General features: G+C 33.3%; 1 protein-coding gene across 1 annotated transcript in view; it reads right to left on the bottom strand.

The window, feature by feature from the left end:
• The window catches only part of LOC118188923 (protein lifeguard 3-like), an 82,613-nt gene that overhangs the window by 32,046 nt on the left and 30,437 nt on the right, over positions 1 to 20,130 (bottom strand). The window contains exons 13-14 of the mRNA XM_085814957.1: positions 11,262 to 11,309; positions 5,970 to 6,145 (exon numbers count right to left, since the gene is read on the bottom strand). Coding sequence (XP_085671083.1) covers positions 5,996 to 6,145; positions 11,262 to 11,309 — 198 coding nt within the window. The 3' untranslated portion in view covers positions 5,970 to 5,995. The remainder of the gene's footprint in view (positions 1 to 5,969; positions 6,146 to 11,261; positions 11,310 to 20,130) is intronic.

The raw sequence follows: 20,130 nt of genomic DNA, 5'->3' as shown, positions 1-20,130 counted from the left end.
TAAAATCAGATTCAGATGTGAAGCACGCAAGATTTCAGAATACTTTAAATTATTTATTTAAATTAGTGAAAACCATATAAGTCTAAAACAAATACAACACTAGGTAAAAATATTTTTTCTAGGAAGCTTAGTTTCTCATTGTTATCAAATCGTTACTTTCTGGCTAGATTTGAAAAGAGAAATATATAGCAGACGTAGCAGACATAGTCTTCTGTGGCACCGAAGTTCACGTTTGAAATCTGTAGCAATAGCATAAAACTGCAAAAACTGCCACACAAAATCTGAAAAGGAAAGTGAACACACTTTATTCATGCTTTAAGTTAGAGTAAAAATACTATCTATAAAGAATTTTATTCGGGCAGTTTATTAAGTTATGTTCACGGAAATAACTAATACAATAAATTCAACTTAATAAATTAAGTTATTCTTTTAACAGTTAAAAAAATTTGTTAAAACATTAAATCCAAAAATCTTATAGTTCAGTAATTAGCAATATTCTCTTTGTGTATTTCTACACGCTAAGCAGCTAAAATTTATTAAATTTTCGTAATTAAGTTTACTTACAGATATAATTAGTTTAAAAAAACAGTGGAATAAGAAAGGTCTAAATACCGTTAAAAAGGGGCATCATATCTCATCAATGTGCATAAAACTTCAATTAACAATATGTAAAAGAAGCTTATCGACCAGGGGCGTAGCTAGAGGGGGGCAAGGGGGCATCTGTCTCCGGGCGCAGAATCCAAGGGGCGCCAAACTGACGTTACGACATTTTAGAATTAAATGTTTTCCATCCTTGGCAAGCAGTAGGGGGCGCGAAATCTTCAATTGTCCCTGGACGCTGAAAACCCTAGCTACGACTCTGTTATCGACCTTTTTAATATTATTTTCAAGGTCATGAGACACAATATATTTGTTATAAAACAACAGAACTTAAAATCATCATTTAGGAAGCCACTGGAAGTTCAATTCGGTTTCAGAATATTTCAGAGGGTTGTAATCAAAGCATCGTTCAAGCGTTTTGCTTGAATACGAATTCTATCGGGGAAATGTAACTGAATTTTTATCGAGTATCCCTCGAAAAACATTTTGCCCCTCAGTACAACTGAAATGAAGCATTTTATGAAATACAGCGCTGAATTCTGGATGAAAGATTTTCCTTCTGCTTTTATAAAATTTAAATCCATTCCATATAGGACCATCTGATTCATGTGATTTTCAATTATCTCTATGCCTATTTCATATTATTTAGCTAAAATTATATATCATAATCCTTATAAATGGTATCATAGTTAGAGAACATTTTGTTGTTTTTCCTAGATTCACTATACAAATGATAAGTTTCTCGTATAGGAAATAAGCTTCCGTATTATTTTTAATGAGCAATTGAGGTAAATGATACATGCCGAAAAAGAACGCGTAGTGTTCACGACGCATCAGCATTCAGTTTCTAAAAGCATTAAGGCAAATTTCCTTTGAGCTAGAAGATTTTAAAACGTTATTATACGGGGCCGAGTTGAGAGATTTGAAAGAGATTTTTGCTCGAAGTGTTGTTTGCTAATGTTCACCTTTTAAAAAGATAACTTTTACTCAATTATTTATTATTATTGTTTTAGTTCCTTTCTCGTGTTACTAACCACTCTACGATCGTCTTCCACAAAAGAAAATTAGCTAATTTATTGGATTCTATCTTTAGATGCTTTAGGAATTCAATCCACGGCCTATTTAGTCAAACTGAAACTTCAAACAGATAAATATATCCTTTATTACGACCTAAAATTCCCTAACAAGAATTTTTCGAGTGCCCTTGAATTAATTAGCAAGTTTTCTATTTAGTTTATTAAGGATGCAAGATTCCATAGCATCGAGTAAGATGAAAGCTATGCCATTCATTTCTTGGCAGTCTCAAAGATACGAAGGAAAGAATTTTCTATCTATGTATCTTCAAGCATCCTGATATTCATGATTTCACCTTGGCTTTTGAATATTTAGGAAGAATTTTAGATGATTTACTATATGAAAAGTTCAGCTGTTTGCTAATAAGTGTAACGAACGTTTTCGGTATTACATAGTTTGATGCTGATGAACAATTTATGAGTAATCATGAACAATTTATGAACAAAGTATAATAAAAAAAGAAATCGCAATTGGCTGAATGCATAAGAAATCTGATGGATTTTTTTTTTTTTTTTTTAAAGAAAAACCTTGATAGAGAAAAGACAAGGAAATTATTTCAGCTAACTATTTTATTAACGAAAAAATTTCGGAATACGTAGGAAAAGTGTTAACACAGTTCACGCAATAAAAATGAATCTCCTCTCGAGTTATTCTAAGTTTGGTATAAAAAATTAGGACAAAGAGCATCGATCATGTATTTAATTTTCGGTATGTATCATTTATCTCAATTTCTCATTACAATTTATATCTTTTTTATTCCAAAAAGAAACCACGACTTTTTAAAAATCATTAGTTATGAACTGAGTTGTTGTAAATCACAATGAATATTTGCAAACGTCCGAATTTTAAAGTTTATTGCGATTACTTGGAGGTATAGTCGAAAAAATAATGAAAGATATTCTGCTATAAAAGAAGTATCGCGAAACAAAAACTGCCATGCAGCTACAGAGGTAATATCTCAGCATGCCATCTCTTTTTTGTAAAACATACGCGATATACAGAGGAAAATAAAATTTCAGAAATGTTGCCAGCATTGCAAGGAAAGAATACCATAAATATTGAAATGATAGATACCGCTTATTTAACTACGAGTATAAATTAAATAATTAACTGAAATTTTATGGCGATGGTGCATTTTATGATAAAGGCCTCAAAATATAAAAGTTTTTCAAACAGTAAACTCTAAGAACACATAAAATAAGTTGCACAGAATTTTAAGAAATAGCAAATGCCAATATGTACAGTTTTCTCAACACATGAGACAGAATTTCTATTTATGCTACTTTATTAGTTAAAGTAATTTTTATCTTCATCTACTGTTACATACAGAATATATTGCATTACAGAATATATTTGCTTTTTTTCCCCTTCAAATTCCGAACTACATGGCTACATGGGCGTTTCCGTGGTTTTCCCCATGTGTAACGTGTATACGAGCCAGTTTCCCTTAGAAAGTCCTCCACGAAGGCATCCCTCCTCTTAGGCAGATAACCCTCGAGGCTTTGCCATAATCACACACACACACACATTTTCTTCAAATTCGTCTAACCTTATTCCGAAACTTCATGTAAACAGATATTCTGCCGTATGAGGCTGAACCAGTGGCTGAGTAATTATAACAATTGAACACTAGTAGTTATACTCGGATTCAAATCCTGACAAACTGACTACATTGGCGTTTTCGTGGTTTTCCGCATGCTTAACGTGAATGCGTTTCAGGAAAGGCATTCATCCCTTAGGCACACAGCTCTCCCGTGTTTTTCCATAATTAGGGGGAATGAAAAGAAAATTGTATCCGACAAGAGGCTCGCGATTTAATAATTATGAGGTTGATCTTCAAAGTAATGCAGAATCATTAACAACTTCAAATGGAAAGACTTTATTTGTTACATAATTTTAATTATTAATAAGATCCATCATTTTCCTTTACTTTAACGAAGGGAGCAGTATCTGAACTCTTGATGACGATGGATGAGTACGAATTGCCCATGATCAAGCCTTTGTCGAGTCATTCTTGCAGTATATGTGATTTAGCGTTAAACATCTGATGAACCACATTTGGTCTATCTATTAAAGCAGGTCCATTGATTGTTAAAGACCATTTCAAACTACCTAAGACAATAATTGTTATCTGAATTAATGGTTTGGTTATTTAACAGTTTAAAATAAACCACAATTTTTATATCTCACTACATGCGTTACAAATGTTGCTTTGGAAGAGCCCACCAGCGATCGAGAAGTTAGGTCGTTGAACACTGGTAGCTCGACCTGTGTTCGATTCCAAGAGAATGAGCTAGCTGCAAAGGAGTCTTCGTGATTTTCTTCATGTGTAACGTGGATACGAACCAGTTTCTCTAAGAAAGTTCTACACGAAGATATTCCTTCCCTTAAACAGGTAGCTCCTTCATGCTTTGCCTTAATCAAATAAACCACATCAAACTTGCTTTGACATTTTCTGAGAGACTGTAGAGACATTAGGTTATTTCGAAGTAGGGGACATGAAAAATGAGCAATGCCTTCGCCGGGACTCGAAGCTAGGACCTCTTGAACGCACGCCGAGTGAACTGGCCATTACGCCACAAAGGCATGCTAAGAAGGCAGGAGAAATACCTTAAATTATTTCTCCTTTGCGCTCAGCTAATGCTCTTTTCGTCTAGCACTGCGATAAAAAGTGCTTTTTACAACTCCAGTCTTTACTTTTAGGTGGGCTTATATGTCGACTCATAAACAGCTTTATAAAGGCTCCACTGACTACATGTGAACAGAGAAGTATACACTGATACTCCTTCCTGATGATTTTCAACTGTGTGTTCATAGGTAACAAAGAGTGTGCACGCGTAACATTCTTTTTCATTTCGTGTGAGCTATTACTATTCACTGTGCGCAGTGAAGCCTCTCAAGTTATTTCGTTATTGGTTCTGTATCAATGTCTTCATTTCGTTATTTTCTCACCTCCCTCGGCTTCTAGTATCTAAGCCCGACTTACGGGTTAAAATTTCCATATCGGAAATTCTCTAACCTCCATCACTAATAGTACCAGGATATACTGAAAAAATCTTCAGATTAGCTTCTAAGGAATTTCCGTGCAGACGAAACTCACAAACAATGGTATAGAGAATGTGCAGCTTATTACGTGGCATAACGTATTTGTGCATTAAATTAATGAAATGTTAATTTAGTTGATTTGGAGAAAAAATGGCAGAGTATCATTACTATGATAACATGTAAAAATTTCAATTAGAGAATCACTTCAGAGTTCTTTTATCCGCTTGAATTTCGGAAAGCGAAAATAAATCTAATAATTTAATAAAATTTATGTAGAAAAAATACTTCTAATTTATTACTTAAATTTTGCCTTGATTTTCTTGTATTTTTCAAGAAATGTACGGTACGCTTTAACACTTAAATGCATGTTGCCATTTGGCAGCATACCCATATTTAGTCACGTAAATCAAATCAAAACACGAATTTTAGCTTACTGCATAGTGTAAGCAGTAGGATACATACTATCTACGTACATAGTTTTGAAAGTTTCAGTGTGGTGTAACGGTCATTATTATGAGTTGATGTATCGAGTGTGGACATCATTCGTGCTTACGAACTTTTGATTTTGTGTTTGTTGTTATTTTGATGTATTCGAAGTTTTAAAATTGTTTGAAAGTTTATAAGGTATGTATTATTACATAAAACTGTTATTACATATCTACCTATCATATTCTTTTGCGTAATGTAGCCATTTGGAAACAATAATATTTTTTAAAAAATTGGAATAAAAACATAGATTATTTTTTAGTATTTTTACTATTTTATTTGATATCAATTCTAATGTATTTTTGACTTAAATTAAAAAATAAAAATTCATGCATTTAAGGGTTAATAGATGAATAATTTAACAGATTTCAAGAAATGTCCGACAAGGTTAAGCATTCATTTCAATTTTATTCCTTCATTTTGACACGTTGTTTGCGTGCCGTGTATATTCAAATCAAAGTTTAGCGTTTCCGGAAAAGCACTGAGATTTCTTTGAGATAGTTTTCTGTAACACCTGAAATACATGTAAGGATATGTCATTTGCTTTTAAAAAGTTTCAGAACAGAAAGATTTTAAGACTACTAATACCTTTTATGTGAACTGTTCTTTTTCTTTTTTTTTTTTTTTTTTTTTTTTGCGAGTTAAAACATTTGTACCTCTAACTTTAATAGTATTCATATGCATAAGAAGAATTTCAAAATCCAATGAAAAAAATTAAATGTAAATTAAATTTTATAGAATATTTATTTTTTATCATTACATACTTCAATCTTTGCTTTCTTCCTTTGGTTTACTGATCACCTAATCCAATTAGAATAAGAATGTTAAGAAATATGTAAACAATGTCAATATATAGTTGAATAACAGCCATAATGTACTCTTCGGGGCTCAGTTCATATTTCCTTCCTCCCAAAATCAACTGTGTGTCATAGGCTAAATACTAGAAAAGAATAGGAGTTATTACGTTAAGCAAAAATTTAGTGAAGTTCAATAATAACAGTAATCATAAAATACATTTTTTTAAACTAATAATATTTGAAAATTATTAATTTTTTACTTTACAGATTGCCTTAATATAACAGATTGCTAAGTTAAAGCTTTAGATTAATTTCGAAAAAAATAAAATTGAAGATGTCAAGTTATCTTGAACTTTATATTTTGTTTACCTTTCTCACATATTAATTTATTGTTTATACACAAACAAAGTAGTACTCTTGCTAAATTCTGGACTGAAGGCTAATTAATTTTAAAAACATTTATTGCCAGAAATTTACATCATTGCATAAAATTCACTATTTATATATTATAATTTACCTTTTTATCGCGCGTACCTGTAACGCTAATCAAAATTATACCAAAGATCTTCCAAAGTGTTATTTGTTTTAATGACTACAGTGCTATGACATTACAGTTATGTTTAAATAATTGAAAAAGTTATAATTAATTTCTTTTCTGTTATTACTTGCATTTATCGGCGAATTTACGAATAGCAGCTCCAAAAACCCCAACACGATATACTGCCCGTTCATCAGGAATCATTGACTTCTTCCTGTTCAGTTCCGCTGGATGTTTCTGTGCTGGATGAACTCTCATCTGACCATAATCCGGTCAGAATGATTCTGGACATTCACAGCTATACCTCACCAGACACCAGAGCCTTTAATACTGACTGGCGAAAGTATGCGAAAGCTCTCAACATCGTTCAGTACACCATACCCACAATACATACGATGGGGATGATATCGAAAGTTTAATTCTGACTTTCACAACATCTATTATTAGAGCCCATGTCAATGTTCGGAAGGAGGTTCCCAAAAGACATGTCTTCCGAAGACAAAAACTAAAGCAGCTGATCACCAGCGGAAAGCAGCAAGGAGACAGTTTCAACGTACCCGTAACTAGGAAGATAAACGCTCATTTAATCGTCTCTCAAATGCTGTCATGTCTCTATTAGACACCCAGGCAGAACAAAGCTGGACCAGATACCTCAATATACTCTCTACAGATAACTCACCGTGGAAAGCTATTAAAAAGTACACGAAATGCTACAATAAAATTCTATCCCTTAAAGGCTCTCAAAGGACCCATTACACAGAAATTGAGAAATCAGAACTCTTAGCTCAGCCTCTGCGAACTCAATTTCGCACAAACAACATTCATGACACTACAACAGAAAACCTTGTTCACCAGTTTCACTTCAACTTCTCAAGAAATTCATGCACAGACAACATCATTCCAGCCTTACTGTCGCACAAAGTGCATATCCAGGTACAGTTATACAACGACTACAAAATTACATACACACGCTAGAGACTTGGCTCTCAAGTGGAAGATCCTCGTCAACGTGGAAGAAACAACAGATATTATGTTTATAAAGAAGACCAACTTCAAGAAAAACCTGAAGTTCTATGGCACTGACATTCCCTGGGCCAAGCAAGTCCCTTATCTTGGGGTGATCCTCAATAAGAAGTCTATGCCACCGTCAGAAGTCTATGCCACCGTCAAAAGACACAAGAAAAGGAAAAGCCCCGGTATTGATGCCATCACAAATAGTATGATCAAGAAATTCCATGTAAAGACCATTTTCATGCTAACTAAAATCTGCAATATTATCCTCACCTCGCAACACTTTCCTCGGCAATAGAAAACAGCTAAGCTTATACCTGTCCTCAAGCCTGGTAAACCTGCGTCGGAACCTGGATCTTATAGACCAATAAGCCTATTATCTTTATACAAAATATGTGAAGCTATTATACTCAAAAGAATCAACGAATTTCTGGACTCCAACAATGTTATTATTCTGCATCAATTCGGGTTCAGACGACATCTCTCCACGACCAACCAACTCTACTGAGTGGTGGAAACTATTGCAGAGGGAATAACTAACGGGAAAGTGAGTGGTGGTTTGTTCCTCGACATTGGCAAGGCTTTTGATAGAGTTTCGCTGGATGGCCTCACTTACAAATTACACATCCTGGGCTTCCGGGCTACATTTTAAACATTATTAATTCCTACCTAACAGGTAGACACTTTGTTGTTCACGTCTCTGGCACAAATTCCACAAGCCATGTCATCATGGCTGTCGTCCCGCAAGGATCTTCGCTCAGACCTACAGTTTTTAATATTTACGTGAATGACATACCTTTCACACACGACACAGCATTAGCTATATATGCAGATGACACAGTGGTCCTCGCACAAAGTGCATATCCAGGTACAGTTATACAACGACTACAAAATTACATACACATGCTAGAGACTTGGCTCTCAAGTGGAAGATCCTCGTCAACGTGGAAGAAACAACAGATATTATGTTTATAAAGAAGACCAACTTCAAGAAAAACCTGAAGTTCTATGGCACTGACATTCCCTGGGCCAAGCAAGTCCTTTACCTTGGGGTGATCCTCAATAAGTCATTTACATGGTCCCCGCACATTACATCTATTATCCAGAAGTTTCGAGTTCGTAAAGCCAAACCATAACTCTTAATTGCTCGAAACAGTATATTATCTATTTTTTTAGTCATTTACAAGTCCATTCTACGTCCACTTTTGTGTTATGCAAGTTCAGTTTGGGCATATACCAAGAAAACTAACAGGAAAAGATTGCAAGTCTGCCAAAATACTGTTCTACGACAAATTGTAAATGCTGAATGGTATGTAAGGAATAATAGAATACATTAAGCATTAAGTTACTGGGCACTCATTATTATAACTTAGCCGAAAAATGTCATGAAAGGCAGCTATTGATAACCCCATTATTAAAAATCTGTGATTACGACTATAACAGTTTGGAAAACATGGACAGGCCTATGGCCCAACTAAATGTATGGATCATGTAATATGCAACTCCTAATATTTGGACATATGTGTTTATTTATGTATTTATTTTCATTCCTCTTATCTGCTACACTTCAAATTTTCTGTCTGCATTCTTACTTTTGTATATGTTATAGGTATATGTATGTAATTATTCCAAGTTCATGTCTTAGTATTTGATAATTCTTAATATGTAGATTCAATTTGTCTATGTTTGCCCTACCTCATCCTTGTCACAGTCATCAGTTCCTCGACTTTTCTGCTCGCAACTCCATTGTTATTAATACGATAACACGTACTCCTATCTAACCTTAACAAAATTATTTAAAAAAAAACTTATTCGATTTATTTTTCGGTTATTCTATACCACCTTTCGAAATGATCAAACTGTTCTACAAGGGTTAGAGCCTTGGCTCAGGCACTCTGGTGTCTCAAACACCGTTCTGCAGAGAAATTACTTGCGTTTAATTCCTTAAATTTGTTTTAATTACAAAATTTATCCAAGTATTTTTCATTTACTGCAAAATTTAGCACTTATCTTTAATAGTAAAATTTAGAACTAAAGTTAGAGCAATATTTTTGTAATTTCAGTTAACGTTTGATGCTGCATTAAGAGCATGGTAAATCATCAACAAAATAATATTAAAAAATTAAAAATTTGAAAGCTTTCAGATTTTAACATTTGCCCAAAAGAGTTTGTTAAGATTCTTTACACTCTCGCCGAGATCATAGCCTAACAGTCTGCTCTTGCATTCACTCCTCCTAAACCATTTATTTTATTTTTTTAGCTTTAATATTAAGCATCGCTTTCTTCGAATTTACGCCATACACAACTCAACAGCTCCATATACAAATCACAAAAATTTTAAAAGCAGGATATATTAGTATTCCATATGAAGTGTAAAGTGTTGGCATATATATATATATATATATATATATATATATATATATATATATATATATATATATATATATAATTAAAAACAAACTCAGAAGTAATTATCAGCAGAAATTTTAATGGCGCAGAAGTGTTGATCCATAATGAATAGGAAATTGGAAGCGAAGGCAGATTAAATCTTTTTTATTTCAGAAAATATGTTGTGGCAACAAACAAGCTGGCACATTAAATGTGCCTATTCCAAAAAGTTTACATTTTAGATAAATTTGCAATAAGATAGAAGAAGCAGACAGACTGCAGCAGCTAGGGCAAAGCGTAGAAAGCAAGTTCATTCAGACTTAGTTTTGGTTCTCAATGCATTTTGACTGGATATTGCTGTAAAATTACTATTAGCTATCTGAGTTTTAGTTCCATTTACAACATCAGAATTATGTAAGGGTCTTATGACATGTATTAGAAATGATGCAGTGCAGAGAGAGGTTACTATTGTTGGAATTAAGAAGGGAAATTTAAGTTGCCATTTCATTCTTTTACATATTCTTTATTTTTCTTATATATAGTCTTTTCTTAGTTTATTATATCAATATTCAGTGTTCTAAATAAGATGGCTTACAAAAAACTTTTTTTTCATCTTTTTATTATTAAAGTTTGTGTGCTAACTTTATTTATTAAATATCACTGTCTTCTCGCTTACACGACATAAAAATACAGTTCAACAGCACAAAATATTTCAAAACAGCATACCATCAGAACTTCCGATAGATAGTCTAGCGCACTGTAGATAAAAATGTTTTACTCCGTACAGTGTTGTCGCTGCTCGCTTTCAAATCGTTGAGTTTGTTAATCAGATATTCATTAAAGTTTTACAAAGTATACAATAAATAATAAAAGCATATAACATGATTCTATGGAAATATTGAATTTTTAAAATTAGATAGATCAGGAATTGAATGTCTTTTTATTATTTAAATCAATTCGATTCAAAAGTAAGAAATGAATATGCTTAAGAACTAAATCTGTTGCTTATACCTCTTGCTTTTATCTGTTGCAAATAGCTTAGTGTCTTAATATACAGCAGATATATTAAATCTGAAAGATAAATAGCCTACATTTTGTCGAATAGGCAACAGACTCGAATGAAAAAAAGTGAAACGAGGCATTTAAAGTGATTCGATGCAAAATCCCATTTCGAGACACTAAAGTTTTGATACATTGAAGTTTACAATACATTATTGAACTGAAACTTTTGCCTTGAAAATAGTTAAAACATACGCAAACTAAATTTTCAGTCGGGAAATTATTTAGAAAGAAAACATGAAAAGCTAAAAATAATACTTTACCAAAGTGAAAACTGTAGCACCTAGACCAGCGTAAACCATCACCATCGTCTACGAAAAGAAAAATTATGCATAAAATATTACAAATAGAATACATATTTCTTTGGTATTATTGTTTTAATATCGACCTGTGAAATGTCATTTATAAAATAACTCGTATGTAAGTTTGTAGAGGCATTAGGTATTTTTTGTAAGCAGGCAAGATGAAAAACAAGCAATCGCCTTCGCCGGGAATCGAACCACGGACCTCTGGAATACCGGCCCAGCGTACAGAACCACTACACCACGAAGGCACGCTAGGAAGGCGGGAGAAGTACCTTATAAGTTAACCGAATATGTGTGCTTTAATTTCTTACAAACAGTATTAAACTCAAGTGCCCAAGAAACATTAAATATATGTCTTTCTTTTTTAACTTAGCCCTTAAACTTGCCAAGATTGTTAATTTCTTAAGGAAAAAAATACTCATTACCTCACGATCTGCAGACGAGGGCGTTTCCACTGCGCTACCCGGGCCACCAGCAGCCGAGCGGTAAAGACGCTGAACACTGGTAGTTTGGTCCGAGGTTCGAATCCTGCGAACGGGCTGGCCGCATGGGGGTTTTCGTGGTTTTTCCCATGTGTAACGTGTATACGAGCCAGTTCCCCTTAGAAAGTCCTCCACGAAGGCATCCCTCCCCTTAAGCAGATAGCCCTCGTGTGCTTTGCCATAATTAAATAATCCAATCCAATCCACTGCGTCTACCCAGCCTGGCAAATACTACTCAATTTCCCTTTATATTACGGAAAACAATGGAATTTGAATTTGCCTTCTGTTGAGTTAGACTGCCTCTTCATGTGCAAATTGCTGCAAGGGAATCACTTGCCTCTATGAACACTCTAATTTAATGCTGATCTAAGATATGTTCTGGCCAGGAATCGAAGCCGGTAGAAAAACAGTTGATTTAGTATACTCATGTTCAAATTTGTCGTTACATTAACCCCAAAATAATGATATTTTATGAAATATCCAATTGATATAATCCATTTTTTCAAAGCCTATATGAAAGACAAGACTAATTAGCATTGTCAAATCAAAAGTAATCTGATACGCAAATTAAGACATCATCTGACGGTAAGTCAAGCCCTTTGTACAAAGTGAACATCTAAGTGAATTTCTGAGAGTTTGATTTCACAACAGTTTGTTATGGTTCCGAAGTATCATTTTGGAAGAATCTGTGAAGTGGGGAATCATTGGCCGTTTAGAAACAGAACAGACAATCATCGAACTAGTGAGATGCGTGGATATTTTTAAATAGACAGTCTCTGCGGCATGGTAACAGTTTCAGAACTCTCAAAAGGTTGTAAGGAGGCCTGGGGAAGGTCGTAAGCGAATAAGATCGATCACTAACAAAAAAACTACCCTTCGTAACAGTCTACTGCTCGGTGGTTAAGTTCAGCCTCTGGAACTGTTGCATTACGACAAACTATTTACAGAAAGTTTAACAGAACGATTTTATGCCAGGAGCTCAAGGATAAACGTTTCCTTATCTTCGCAGCAAAAGAAGAATTTCTTTAATAGGTGCAAAAAATATCAAAATCGAAGTAAACGCCAATGGTCTTATGTGCTCTGGCTACTATGCGACTTTACTGATAAGTCAAAAATTTAGTTTAACATCTCATTCTAAATGTGTTTTGACCTGGCAGGAGTCAGGAATGCGAAATCTTCTTTCGAACATTATGAAACGCGACCATTTTAGTCATGAAGATATTATGGTATGGGGTGGAATAATGATGGATGAACAGCCCTACAATGATTTAAACCATAAGGTTTAAACCATTGTTTAAGACTTTTCAGGGGCGCATACGGATCTGATTTATCCGTCGTTTATGAATTCCTTGAAATTGAAGACATTTAGCGAATACCGTGGCTAGCAAAATCCCTTGAGATTAATCTGATATTGAACTTATGAGACTACTTTGAAAAAGCAGTTGCACAAAGGCATCTCCTTCAAGAGGTATAAATGCCCTGAAGACCGCATTGTTGGAGAAGTGGAACACAATTCGCCAAATTCTGGTTAATAATGTTACTGCCAACATGAAAACACGTTATGTGTGTGAATAAGACAGGAGAGATCACAATCTGTATTAAATTCACAAGCCTTAATTTTTTCCCTGGGTTATACTTTTTTTTTTTTTTTTTTTTTCTGAACTCTTCTTGTAAACATGTTATTACCATATTTATTATTTACTGCCACAGTTTTATCTTATTTCTTCGCGTATTTCCCCCTTTTTAAACTAATTTTATCATCCGAAAATCAAGGAGAAAATCATGGGAATAATTTAATATCAGAATGCGGTTACAGTAAGAACATAATGAATCGTAGTCATGGATAAGGTACTGGTAACTATTATAATATTATTTTTTTTTAATGAAACTTACAATCCAATGAGAATACGTAGTAATATTATCATTACAATATCGGATGGATATTGAGTCGATGTCGTAAGTCATTTGAGCCGAACACGTGACACTCTCACTCAGCTACCTTATCCAGAGGCACCTCACATGAATGAGACTTGACTGAAGTGCTCAAGAGGGGCATCGGAAGAACGAAGAATCATGGAGGTAGGAAGTAAGATGGAGTAGCCCTAAACAAGTTTGTCCCGTACCCTGCTCTGAAGCACCGGCGATCCCTACGTGGTGACCAAAACATTGTGTCATTTACCATTGAGTTCAATGGGATTTGATGCGATCGGATGTAAATATTTTGTAATTACGTCGTAAATATACTTATAAATGTATATATTTTCTTTTTCTACAACACTTCAGAGTCCAAAGTATATGAAAACAACATGTTTTTAAACAACATTTCATTCTAAACGGAATTAAATGAAATACTTTTCACAGGACAGTTTTCTCAGAATGGTTTAATTTGAATGAAATATTTTCACAAGTTGTCGTTAGAAAATTTCATTAGAAAAAAAATTTAAGGTAATTCGATTTTATTCGAATACATTTATTTAAAAAAGTCATGTAAACAAAATGATCATAGTCTACCCTATTTCATTCGCTTCTTAATGGAATTATTGGCCTATTTCCTAAAACCAATCATTCAAGAAATACAGCTCTAATATAAAAAGTTTATTGTATTATTATATCAAAGTTTATTGTATTATTAAATTAAAATTATGCATTATTTCTTTTCTATTTATAGAGCTTCTTCCTAAAATACTTTCTTAAATATGACATGATATTTTGGCTTCTGAGGCATCTTTTATATAGAAAAATGTAAGACAATTTATAATTAATGCTCTATTTGGTTCATTTTAAATTAGAGAATTATTAGGAATTAGTGAAATACTTTAAATAGTACTCGACTTTCTCTGAACATTTCTGAAAAGGAATAAAATACTTTTTTTTTTTTTTTTAAAGTATTATTTAAAACTTGTAACCGAGTTATTATAAAATGTAAGGGGAATAATTCTTTTAATTACACTTATCAGATTTTTTTTACCATTAATTTCAACAATATATATTCCAAAACTCTTTCTTAAGTGCGCATCTCATAGCATTTGCTTTACAATGCCTTTTAACAGATTGCTTTCCAGTACGAACAATTCTTGCTTAAATAGTTTTATAATGTTATTTGTCAACAGGATTTCAATTTATGTTTACAGTTCAATATTAAGGTTATTATATATTTAGATAACATTTATAATCGTTATAAATTAGATACATTTAATAATTAGATTTCTTCACAGTACTTTCACAGTTGTTTATAAATGAATAAATTTTTCATTTCAAATACATTTATAAATAATTTAATTAATATTTATGTATTTTGTTAAAGGCAGATATATGCTTTTTGCAAGCACATGCATAAATACCGATACATATTTCCTATTTTTCATTTCCGGCATGTGCAAATCTTTAATTTCTGTGCATTCACTATATTTTTCGTGTAAAGTAATTTACACTAATTTAGCATACACATGAAAGTTTTACATAACAAATATATATGAATATAATTTGAATAACGGATTGCAGCATTTGATGGTAATTTTATTTTTAATTAACCCAAATAAATAAAACGTGTAAGCCCAAAGTGATTATTTTTCAGATATATAAAATTAAAACAATGAGTTTAAAATGAGCAGCAGAAAAGCCTCTTCTGTAAAACATTTTAAAAGGCACATGTTACAATAATATATGAATGTGAAAAAAATTTATTTTATTTAAAACATTTTGGCGTTTGGAACATAAAATAAAAGTAGCGAATAGTCTATCAAGGGTATCGAAAGAAGTATACAATTTTAAAGGTACCATAAGATATTTTTCATTCTTTAAGCATAACATTATTGTTAAAATCTATATTTTTGTAGTTCAACAGCTTAGAATTTTATAAAACAAATTCATAATCAAAATCGCTGTTGTTAGTTATCGAAAAATAACCAAGATGGGATTTTTGCGTAAATGTCACTAAACTATACAAATTGTTATTATCCATCAAACTATGAATGTTTCTCTAATGAAAAGTGTCCCTTTTTCGATTTGTATGGAACTGTCGTGTGTCGAAATACTAACAGAAGGTTGTCAAGCGAGCTTCTGAATGTAAACAAAGAACACTCCATCTGGTGACCCAAGCTTCAAAGCAGTGCTTCACTTCTAGTGTCGGTTGGCCCTTCCTTCCTTTCCTACCTCCATGCGAAGAATAAGGCGGGAGAACAAAAGACCCGAATTTCGAAAGATGGAACACAATCAGTAATAGATAAGGCTACGACGAGCTTTAATGGAAATAACAGAAGTAAAATGAAATTGCATGCTTGGAAAGTTTCTTAGTTTCACAGGAAGTGGGAGGTTTCACAGGAAGAGGAAATTTATGCTCATATTTTTAAAACTTTCAGAACCTAGCGCTAAAAGCTAGAGAGAAAACTACGGGAGGAAATATAATATATCTTTTTTTATTTTTTTATGCAGAGCTCTTAATTTTGTCCTTTGAATTTATGTATTATATATATTACAGTGTTATGTTTTATTAATTCACAGAAATTCAAAAAATTATCATTCACAGTTTCTGAGAAATCCGTAACTTCATGTTGGTAAAGACAATGTTGGACATGAGTGTAGATTATCAACGTCTCACATGGCTGTTTACTTTCGAAAGGATCCATCCGCAAACAACATTTTTTTGAAGGAAATTAATTAATATACACATTGTGAGGAAATACAGGAAATCTCATATAGCTCGTAGACTTCAGCTGTCGAACATCAGAATGAATCGATTATCAGTATTAAATGAGATTATCTTTTCAGCCGAATTGAAGCTGGGTTCTCTCAGTCTTCAGATGAAGTATTAATAAAAGTTGTCGAGCATCGATCGATGTTTCATAACATATTCTTAACCCTTAAGAATGCTCAATGCATTCTTAAGGGTTAAGAATATGTTATGCTCAATGCATTCTTAAGGACTTATCACATTCACATCTGTTGGGAACAAATATTTCGAATAATTTTTCTGCTCTTTTTGCCATTATGATGCATGTCTTTTGTCTCTCATTTGTAAAATGCTGCAGATTACACAGTTTTCAACCACAAAACTATCAGTATCACCAGATACATGCTAAACCAGTAGCCCAAACCAGTCTTTTAACTTTTCCTGTTTGAAGTTTAGTTTTGTTTTATTAGTTAGACTTGTAGAAACTATCAGGATTTTCGAAGAACGGAAACAAAAAATAACTATCCCTTCGCCGGGATTCGAGCCACAGCTGTCTTCCTTTTGCTAACTGGACAAGCTAACCACTTACGATATAGAGTATGTTCAGGAAAATGCAATAAATCTTTATATTGTCACCATATAAGGTATTTCCTCCCTCCTTCCAGCACGCCTTCGTGGTGTAAAGGTAGCACACTAGGCACGTATTCGAGAGGTCTGGCTTCGAGTCACGGTGAGGACATTAGTCATTTTCCACATCTCCTGCTTCAAAATAACCTAATGACTCCCCAAGTGGCGCCCGAACTAAACTGTATTGGAGTATTATTCGTCATTACTAGGATCTGGAGACTGGGTCCTCTCATCCCAAATCGCCATTTAAAAGAAGAAGCATATAAGGTATTGTCTCCATTCTTTCAACATGCCTTGGTGTTGTAAATGGAAGCATACGCGATGGGTATTCGAGGAGTTAAGGGTTCGAGTCTTAGCAAGGGCAATGCACATTTCTCATGTCTCCTGCTTCAAAATAACCTGCTGACTCTCCAACCAAATTTAAAGGTTGAACAAAGAGAGTTGTGACGAATTTTTTCAGTTGACCCAATCCAAGCCGTGACGGATTATCATTTACTGCTTATTAGTTCGAACACTAATGTGGAGATTATTAGGATTTTACAAGAAACTGAAATTAAATTATGCCTTCGCCGATATTCGAACTTCGGACGTGTAACAGTGATAGTTACTTCACCCTGGGAGCTTCACCAGCAATTATGCGCGGGGAATGAATGCAACAAACTCTCATAAATTTACAGACGGAGAAGTTGATGTATAATACAGAACATAAAATACTCGTGCATTACATAGAGTTTATAGAACATCAAGGATGGCATTTGAAAGAATATTAGTTACTGCTAAGATAATTTAAGTTCTCTTAACGCAAGGAAGCTAAGAAGATTATGGTATAGTCTATAGCCGTGTCGTGCCGAAGGTGAGATCAGTGGTGCATTCATATTTTACCTGAAGTAAAAAATGAAAAGAGAGTAAAACGTTATACATAATTATTAAATGTTATTGCGAATGTGATGAGCAAGTTTGAAATTCCCTCCTTTAAAAACGGTAGGCATTTACTTTGCTGTCGCTTCTTATATTTTATGTTTGATCTTTAGAAAGGAGTTGATTGAAACCGTGCTCTCTATTTCTTTTCGTTGTTTTTGTTACATCTCTCCAGAATAAAATAGAATAGATTAGAGTTCTGTCTCATATTGGTTAGACTGTCTACTCAGTCGATTTTTTATACATTAAAAGTAAGGTATTCAGTTTAAGAGACTGTATCTGAGATGTATTTCACAGCAATTATGAAATATTTTCTAAGATAATTGTTCTGTCATTAAACGGAAATCTTAATGAAATCAAATAAATTATATGATTTCAAGTTCCTTATTAATTGTTAAAAATTGGGTTCAGATTTAAATCCATGACATTTCTCTTCCGCATGGCTAAACTACTATTCAATGCGCTGATGCAAGTCAGCAACGGTACCGATAACTTCTATTTAGGAACGAGATTTGGATAATTCATTCTTGAAGTAGAACTCGGCTGACGTATTATTTATGTAATCTGAACAAGTGTTCTCTTCGCAAGATTATTAATTATTATTTTTCTGAAATTTTACTACTTGTTTTCATAGAAAAGCAAAATTTCCTAAGTGAAATATCTTTTATAGTTAAAAAAAAGAATTATGTAGGAACAAGAATGAAATCTTATGTCCCTCTCCCACAGCACCGAATTAATAATACATTGAAACTGTCTTTTAAATTTTTCTTTGATTTAAAAAAAAATTGTTGTTTTCAAATACAAATATTGTTAATAGCAAATATCCTGCCCCACAGCAAAAACGAGTTGTCATATTGCCATTCTATGAAGCTAAAATCTTATATAAAATTAAACTCCAAAAACTTGTTTCATTATTCAGTTACCGTATTGAAATTTCAATAGCTCTTTTGAAGTCAAAATTATAACGCTCTTTTGGAGTTATTATAATGCATTTAAACTAAAATTTTTTATTTAGAATAATTAATTGATTAAATGAGCTTGCAATGAATAATAAAATCAAGTCCTAGTCTACCATATTCTCTCTCTCAGGACGAGGAATCCTTCAGGTATATATTTTGGAAAATTTGTGAATTTAGGAACAGGAAAAATTGGAATAGTAATTTCTTATACTTTTCAACAATACCTTAAAACAACACAATTACCATTTCAACAATTACCTCAGCCACCTAATAGGTGGGCCACCATCGCCTTTGCTATGAAGGGACGGACTGTTACAACCATGCCTTCTCCGGGATTCGAACCCAGGCCCTTCGGCATTGCAATCAGCTTCCCTGACCACTATACCGACTCTTTGAAACGTGATGGTTGAAATTATTTGCGATTAGAATACTTCCTTTTTACTTCGTACAACGAAGTGAAAAAAAAAATAGAGGAAAGAATAAATGCCGTGTAGCGAAGCGGTATCTTAGCTTTAAATTAATAAACCTAAGAATACATCACTGCGAGTGGACTGTAAAATTTAACCTTTATTTGGCAGTTTGAACTTTCGAACACAACACAGCACAAAGTAAAACGACAGAGTTACAATTAGCGATTTTAAGAATGCAAGAACAAAATGCGAGCTGCGCATACAATCTGCGCATTGCGAAATAATATCTCACAGACAGGCAGAGAGCTCTGGTGGCCGAAACATTCCGCCCGGCGTTGAAACACCGTTTCAAACTAAATACCTTTTACAAAATGAAATTATCATAACGATATTAAATATGCAAAAATGTATCATTAAAATATTCACAAGAAAACATAATATGAAATTATGCAATGAAACTAAATTGTTCTCAAAACAGATGCACAGAAGCCTTGATACAATTCAGGAACTTATAGTTAAAGCAAAGTACAAAGTTATAATGCTTTAGGGAAAAACACTTAACCATTGATAGGCAAAACACTAAGTTTGTGAATTGGCCTTTTCAAAACTCCATTAGCAGTTTTGATCTTCACGATACGCACAATATTATCTGAGCTAGAAAAAACTTTCAGCACTCTTCCTAATTTCCATCGTAACGGGGTAAATTGTCTTCCTTTATGATAACTAAATCATTAACCTTTAAATTAGGTTGCACTTTCTACC

The sequence above is a fragment of the Stegodyphus dumicola genome, chromosome 1 (assembly GCF_044657685.1).
Source record: "Stegodyphus dumicola isolate Sdum_Otavi_A_Nest chromosome 1, ASM4465768v1".
Taxonomy (NCBI): domain Eukaryota; kingdom Metazoa; phylum Arthropoda; class Arachnida; order Araneae; family Eresidae; genus Stegodyphus; species Stegodyphus dumicola.
This window is presented reverse-complemented; position numbering and strand designations above follow the sequence as displayed.